This window comes from Anopheles darlingi, chromosome 3, assembly GCF_943734745.1.
Source record: "Anopheles darlingi chromosome 3, idAnoDarlMG_H_01, whole genome shotgun sequence".
Taxonomy (NCBI): domain Eukaryota; kingdom Metazoa; phylum Arthropoda; class Insecta; order Diptera; family Culicidae; genus Anopheles; species Anopheles darlingi.
Genome location: NC_064875.1, coordinates 10,448,967 through 10,456,466, shown reverse-complemented (window position 1 = coordinate 10,456,466; position 7,500 = coordinate 10,448,967). Strand labels below are relative to the sequence as shown.

The following is a 7,500-nucleotide window of genomic DNA, read 5'->3' as shown; positions in this document are numbered from 1 at the left end:
ACTCGGTGACGGTGCACGAAGAGGTGCAACGATCACACTCGATCATCCTGAAAGAACTGGAGGCGGACGTTGAACAGTACGCCCGCGCAACGGAATCATACAAACAATCGCTCGACGAGCTGGCACTGCTAGAGAATGGTGTCCTACACACGCTGAACCGTGTCGCTGCTGTCCCAGCGAACGTCGAAAGTGTGGCCAAAAAGCTGGAAGGCAAGCTGGAGGGTTTGCGGGTGTTGCTACGCGAAACCATTACCATCGTCTGCCCCAGCATGCTGGTACAAGAAGGATTCGCTGCACTCGGCAATCATCGGGAGCAGCTGGTGGAAATGGAGCAGCGCCTCGAACAGATAATGAGGGGGATCGACGCCGGCGAAGTTCGCGAGCTGGTCAGGCTGATGGAACCGATGCAACGTGTTACGAATAACCTACGCCTCGAGTTGGACAGTGCGATGAAACTGAACGTGCTGCACCAACAGATGATAATGGGATTTTCCAACAAAATCTATCACGACAGCCCACCACCAGACAAATGATCACCAGTGATTCCCCAGGGTTAGTGGTGCCTATAGAGGATTTTAGAGAGTAGAGATGTTCGCTCGGAACGGAACCAGTGATACGCTTGTCGATTGTTTGCGATACTTTATTTTGTCGTCAAATTGGCTAAATATATATTATCATACATTGTTCATCGTGCTTGTACCACCAGCCCCCTTCCCACATCTCTTTGTCCCGTGTGTTCTCGGTCTCGGTTGCTGTTCTAGCCTATCGTAGGCTCGTGAAGTTGTCAATCCCTGGGCACCGATCGGAGCAATCGTTCGTGAATTTTCGTAACGTAACGCAATACCATAAGCAAACGTAATCATAGGATGCTAAAGAAGCAGAATCTATTGGAACACAAAACTAGAAGCATAAAACAGAGTAACTCTTGCACGTTGCCTCTCTCTTCAGTTCAGATATCACAAAGTGACGCGCCGCAACCCGTCTCGCAACCCCCGGCTACTACGATCACTCTCGATGACTCGATCTCTGCAGGATTTCACACTCTGCTGGTGATCTCTCTACGAACAAAACACACAACACACACAACACACACACGCAGGAGGAAGTTGGTGCAAGGAACTTATATTACTAGAACAACTTTCAACTTTTACGTTTCCCCATTAGCCCGCACAGTAACAAAGAATAAGTTTAAAACAAGAAAGGAAATGATAACTCTCACTAAGAATGTCTTTCGCCTGCATATTGCCGAGGCATTTTTTTTTTGTTTGCTTGTTTGTTTCGGCGCAACGCCAACAATAGAACATACTTGCAATTCTCTAATATCTAAGCCACACCACCACGGTCGATCAGCAAACAACTGCTGGTCAACTGCCTTCGTTGGATCTAACGATTAGCTCTCACAAAACAAACCCGGCAATGTACAGTAATGCTACATCACCACATTTTGCACAATTCCAAAAGGAACGAGGAAGCGGCCGAATAAATCTTTTCCGCTCTCAGCAATATTGCAACTTCATTTCGCTCTTCGTGCTCATTAAAAACAAAATGAAACATATACAAAAACAAAGAAACTACGCTAAAACCATGACAGGAAAATAACATATTTTTGTTGCACGGAACACACGCTACACCTAACAGCTAAGCATGGGCAAAGCCAACGAACGTTTGATTCGACTTTCCTTGGCCTTCAAAAGAAACCAAAGGAACACCTTTCCAGGGGGGGTAGGGACTAACATCTCGAACATACGCAACTGCGCCGGATAATTATGAGTAAATCAAAATACCAAAACGTAAAATGCTCCCGCGGCCACAGAATACACACTACTGGAAGGCTGTTCAAACTGGATAGTTGGTGTGTGGTTTTTGTGTGGTTGTGGTATGTGAATGATACTATTTTTGTTTTGTTTTTTTTTGCCAAACCTTCCACCAGACGATCCTGAGCATGCTCTGCTACACCACATTACTGCTGATAGCCGGCACCGGCAAACTGATTCGGATTGTAAAACTGCGGCATACCCTATGGGGAGTAATGAAAACAAAAATTGAATTAGTTTCCAACTCGATCGTGCATAAACATTAACCCGTGCGTACCTCAGGGGCATCGTTCGTTTGCTGTCCACCGGGTACGAAGAAACCGCCGGGGGCTGTCGGTAGCGTTGGAACGGCCGGTGCTAGCACCTGTTCCTGTGGGTCTTTCGGTGCTGCACCTGATGGATTAAACACGTCCACGTACGATCGTTTCAGGGCTGCAAAAACGAAGAAGCAAAAGGAATTCATAAGACGAAATCCTTCATCCGATTCCCTCCAATGCACAACTTACTCCGATTGCGCTGCATCTTGTACATGTTCGATTGCAGGTTCGGAACTTTCGTTGGCTCACCGGTTGGCATTGGATTGCCAGCAGCTGTGTTCGACTGCACAGTGGTTGGAGTTGCACCCGGCACTTGCATCGTTGGACCACCGCTGCTAGGGGACTGGTTTACCACCGATTGGTACATCGGGTTGGTCTCCTGGGAAGGCGCCTGTGGACCTGGTGGCATCGGAGGTACGGCTCCCGATGGTCCGGACGGCATGAGATCAGTCATTTTCGGTGGCGGTTTGTATGCCTCCTGTTCCGCTTCAGCTTCGTCCGTATTCACCCACCGCTTCGACACTTCGTCCCACACGATCTGAACAAAAGAACGCGTTGAGTATTAGAGATGAACACGGCAGCAGTCCTGTTGTCCGACACGGTAAGCTTACCTTCGGGTTCTTATCGTCTGGCAGTATCATCTGGTTTTTTGGTTTCATCGAAAACTTGTTCCAAATACCGCCAAACCAGCCAGACCTGTGTAAAAGAATCGAAGAATGTTAAACAACGCGAGAGTCCGCAATGATATGCTGACAAGCAGGATAGTTACCCTTGAGCACCACCGGCGGCACCACCAGCTCCTGATTTCGAATCTTTGGTGGCAGCCGGTTTCTTCGATTGGGCCGCTGCCTGTCCCGATTTCTGTGCTGCAGCATTATTGCCATGGCCCGGTTGCTGTTGGCCTGCTCCTCCCGTTGCATTATCCGCTTCATCGTTAAACCCAGGACGATTCGAGACTGAGTTGGGCATTGAGATGGTCGGTTTCGGTACCTTCGGGATGGATAAAAGTGTAGGCAAAAGGGAATAAGTTGGTAATGACAAATGAAAACAGTAAAAAGAAATAAAACTATAGCTCAAAAACAATTCAAAAAGGATGCAACTAATGCGAAATGCAAAATTATAACAATGCACAACGCACATACACACATACGGAAACGTAACGAGAAACAAGCGAACGAAAAAACGTGCAAACTGAAATATGAAAAAAAAAACAAGAAAAACAAAATACGATTAGCATTCGACCGTTCTCTGCGGCGCGAGAACTGCCCCCCACTCCCGCTTTGGTGACGTGTTCCTTTCGTTTGCTACAATCGCTAACTCGCTAAACATCTCATGAATGCCCCCCTACATGAATCGCACACTACACATAGTTCTCTCGATTCACGCCACTCATGCTGCTAACAAACTTATTGCACTATCCTAACAGTAACATCTAATGGCCGGAGACATTCAGGGAAGACCGGTGTGCAGCTAAAGTGGTTCATCAATGGCGTAGGTAAGCACCGGAGGGCGCAACGATTCAATCTGATTCCCGGCACTACGTCTTCTACGCAAGCTGCCCAGATCCGTCCCATCAAAGTAGCTGCGGATGCCCTCATCGATTGTACGCGCTGATTTGTGTCCCTCGTGTCCACCATCGAGGCCCTTCCGGTTGGTTTCAATGCTCGCCAAACTGTCCGTGCTTTCGCCACTGTAATTATAATCCTTGAATCGACTGCAGAATGGCAGATCGATCGGAAAGGTTCCGTTGTACACGACGTCCCGTTGGCGCAGGAAGCCCTCACGGCGGCTGAGTGTCGTGTAGAGATAAGCTTTCGCTAGTCTCATCGATCGATCATGTCCACCGACCACCGGCGCGTGCCGTATCTGTTCTACGCTGGTGCCTTGTGCTACCTTTCTTCGCTTTCTCCTAACCTTTCGCACGGCCCCGCCAAACGAAGAGTTGCTGCCTCTTCGTGGATCGTGTGAATCGGCGTGCTCCTGTCTACTAGCAATGCTACCGCTACCACGGGCAGTGCCGTGTTTTAGTAACTGAAACTGAACATGCTTCGCCGTGCCGAGAGGATGAGTGTGTCCACTGTGTTTGTTGTTAGCTGCCGGTACTATGCTTGCGGTTACTATGGATCGAGGATGGTGCCGTCCATTTCGAGCGTTACGCGTGTTAGCACAGTAATCACCACGGAAGGTTTCGGCGAGGGGCGAACTACTGCCGGAGCCAGTGCCGCTGTCGCTGCGCACAACTTTACTTACGGACGCTTCCCGTGCCGAATGGGTCGCCGAACTTTGGTGGTGCTGATGGTAATCGAACATGGAGGCCCTCGCACCACCGCCCGTCGCTTGGAATGGATCGCCACGTACAGGCGGCACCGTCGGACCACCACTGCGTACGTTCGCTGGAGATGGTGTCGATGAGCTCCGATCACTCAGATGATGACGATGATGATGATGATGAAGCTCGTCGTCATCAGCGTCGTTGTCGTCTTCCTCATCTTCCTCATCTTCCTCTTCCGCTGCTTTCTGATGCCACATGTCGCGCTGCTGTTCGCTCGATGCATTGTTCGTTCGAAGCTGCATTCCGTTCGGTGGGAAGGGGGCGGTATAGTAAGGATGGAAGCGTTTGCACAGACACGTGTGTATGATGCATGTGTGTGTTTGTTTAACATTATGAAAACGGTCAAGAGGAGATGAGCTTCTAAGCGAAATTCAAACCAAAATGGAATACTAAACCAAAGACAAGCGTCTATTTAGTTCTTCTCGATCCACACAGCGTCCATTATACGCTCGGGATCGTAGCAACTCTGCTGTTGGCAACGATAAACTGAACCACAAAGTGAACTAAACCTAACAATCCTTCTTTGTAGGTACAGTAGTGCTATAAAATTGAGAAATGCTATTCACCTCGCCACCGCCAGTCGCACCCCAGTAACCACCATCATAGCCGGTGCCGGATGCCGAAGGATCACTGTTGATTGCACCCGGTGCCGGTGTGAAGATGTTACCAGCACCCGCCTGTTGCTGCTCGTAGGGATTATAATGATTGAATTGCTCGTGTTGCTGCTGCTGATGCTGTTGTTCATAACCATTGTTGTCCTGTGGTTGTGGTGGATGCATTTGGGAAGGATCGTACGATGGTTCCATCAGTGAAGGCGGGTTAATAGATTCATAGCCCTGATCATAACTTGGTACACTGCTTGGTGCATTGGCAGGTTGCTGCTGTTGCGGTTGCTCATGCTGCTGATCATTGTACTGTAGATTCAGCTGACCAAGTTGTTGGTTAATTTCGTTGAACTGTTTGTTAATATCGTTCGTCTCCACCGGATAACCGGAGCCGGAGGATTGTTCGTGAGCTTCAGTCAACGGGCCACTGGCAGATTGCTCTACGCCGTATCCATAACTATTGTAATCATATGCCGCCTCTTGAATGTTGCCGTTATAATTCGCTACATGTTCAGCCGATTGCTACAAGAGAAAGCATATACGCAAATTTGCCCGTCGTTAAAGATCTCGTACACTGAACGATGCGGATAAGAGACTTACCTGGTTTTTACTTTGAATGATCTGTTGCAGCCGCTGCAACCATTCGGGATCCTCAACTTTCGCGTAGATGTTTCCACGACCGGTATTGTCTACCGATTCATCCAGCGCCTTTTCCATCACCGGATCGTAATACTTCAACCGATCACCCAAGGTGTAAACCTAAAAAACCGTTATGTCGACGGTTGAAAATTCATTCCAATACGAATAAACTCCTCTTCAGCCATCCTACCTTGCGCACAAAGTCCGTCTCAAAACGGTAAGGATCGTTCTGTATCTGCTCGGCAATCTGTTCCATGTAGAGCAAACACTTTAGCTGCATTCCCTGGTCGAGCATACGGCAAGCGAGTAGGTATTTGAAACGCTGGCGGGTGAAAACGGTAAAAAGTAAACTTATTTGGCTATTCACTCAACATTATCCACCAGCACTCACCTGCAACTCCGTAATGGAGTAGCGATCTTCATTCAGCGATCGCGCATACTCATAGATTTCCGTCATCATTATCGATTCGTTGGTCGACAGTTCGCGGAAGTTGCGTTGATGGTGCGATGCACCTAGCAGTACTAAGCGAACTGTTGTTGCTGCTGCTGCTGCTGCTGTTGCACCACCGGCACCGAACTCTGGCTTAACATCCGCAAATCGACCGAAGGCCACATCAGACAGGAGGTAGCAGAAGTGAGCAGCGTATAGATCCCCACGGTTGAATAGCGTATCGCCAAGTGTCGTGATCGACTTTTTGATCAACTCCGGCTTAGCGGAACTGTTCGACATCAGCATAGCGAGGTGCGGTCGCCAGTCGCCCCACTTTTCATCTAAAACACTCTATCGGAAGAAACGAAAAGAACGAAATTGTAATGCATTCAACCTCCTTTCAATGACTCTTTTCGAGTCGAGCGTACCGTAACGGATGCCGGTGTACGACCGCTCAGCAGCTGGTACAGTGTCTGCAGTGGATCGTTCAGCGTAAGTTTGTTGGCGAACTTCATCATCACGTTGGCATGCTGACGGGAGTCAACTTTCGAGGCGAGGAACAGGGCATGGCCCCAAAGATTGTGCTCGGTAGCCCACTCGAGCGCTTCACTGATGTTGCCATAGATGAGGTAGCTACGGAACTTGTCCGTTATCTCCAGCTCGGATAACTGTTTCGGTCCCTCCGAAACCGGTTCGATCGCCTCGGCCGTTGCCGGTTCCTCTCCGCTCTCCGCATCCTCTCGAATGTCGGCCTCGCGCTCGATAGCTGCCACAGAAAGAGACGAATTACGACCACTAATGTTGGCCGAGCGAATGGCGCTAGCACCGTGAACCGATGATTCGAACGGATATTCCTCCTTGTTCTTCATCAGCAACTCCGATATATCCGTTCCGACAAAGGTCTGCAAAACAGCCAGTGGTTGAGTGGATCAGTAACTTCATTCAAATGCCATTTAATTCAAACTCCACGTCGACAGGATAACTTACGCCATTCTGCCGTAACAGTAGGATGATGTAGTTCCACAGCAACGTAAAGGAGCCCCGGTTAGCACCGGCCGCCAGAGACGATGAATGTAGACTGTTGATGGAGTTACCGCGGGACTTTATCAAGGCGAGCGCTCCACTGTAGGGCGGTCCCTGGCGAAGCTGATCTTCACAAAACTCAATGACCGACTTTTTGTGAGTAACGCCCTTCACCAGTGGTCCCGGGTAGGTATGGAATAGCTTCTTGCTCGCATCGCCATATCCTAAAGACAAAGAGAGAAGCCAAGGTGTATTAATTTTTCGTACATTCATCAATCTTCCGGAATGGTGAAGCTTACCTAACGAAAAGATCTTCACCGTATCGGCCATTCCGTTCATC

The 7,500-nt window shown here is 49.0% G+C and overlaps 1 protein-coding gene across 2 annotated transcripts in view; it reads right to left on the bottom strand.

Annotated features, from left to right (window-relative positions):
• Nucleotides 1–919: 919 nt before the first annotated feature.
• The window catches only part of LOC125954146 (uncharacterized), a 16,913-nt gene continuing 10,332 nt past the window's right edge, over nucleotides 920–7,500 (bottom strand). For both annotated transcript variants that reach the window (XM_049684192.1, XM_049684193.1), the window contains 12 exons: nucleotides 7,460–7,500; nucleotides 7,125–7,384; nucleotides 6,566–7,039; nucleotides 6,099–6,488; nucleotides 5,898–6,029; nucleotides 5,669–5,827; nucleotides 5,030–5,590; nucleotides 2,901–3,121; nucleotides 2,743–2,827; nucleotides 2,321–2,669; nucleotides 2,092–2,246; nucleotides 920–2,017 (listed from right to left, as the gene is read on the bottom strand). The exon at nucleotides 7,460–7,500 is cut by the window's right edge and continues 156 nt beyond it. In XM_049684192.1, coding sequence (XP_049540149.1) covers nucleotides 1,961–2,017; nucleotides 2,092–2,246; nucleotides 2,321–2,669; nucleotides 2,743–2,827; nucleotides 2,901–3,121; nucleotides 5,030–5,590; nucleotides 5,669–5,827; nucleotides 5,898–6,029; nucleotides 6,099–6,488; nucleotides 6,566–7,039; nucleotides 7,125–7,384; nucleotides 7,460–7,500 — 2,884 coding nt within the window. In that variant the 3' untranslated portion in view covers nucleotides 920–1,960. The remainder of the gene's footprint in view (nucleotides 2,018–2,091; nucleotides 2,247–2,320; nucleotides 2,670–2,742; nucleotides 2,828–2,900; nucleotides 3,122–5,029; nucleotides 5,591–5,668; nucleotides 5,828–5,897; nucleotides 6,030–6,098; nucleotides 6,489–6,565; nucleotides 7,040–7,124; nucleotides 7,385–7,459) is intronic.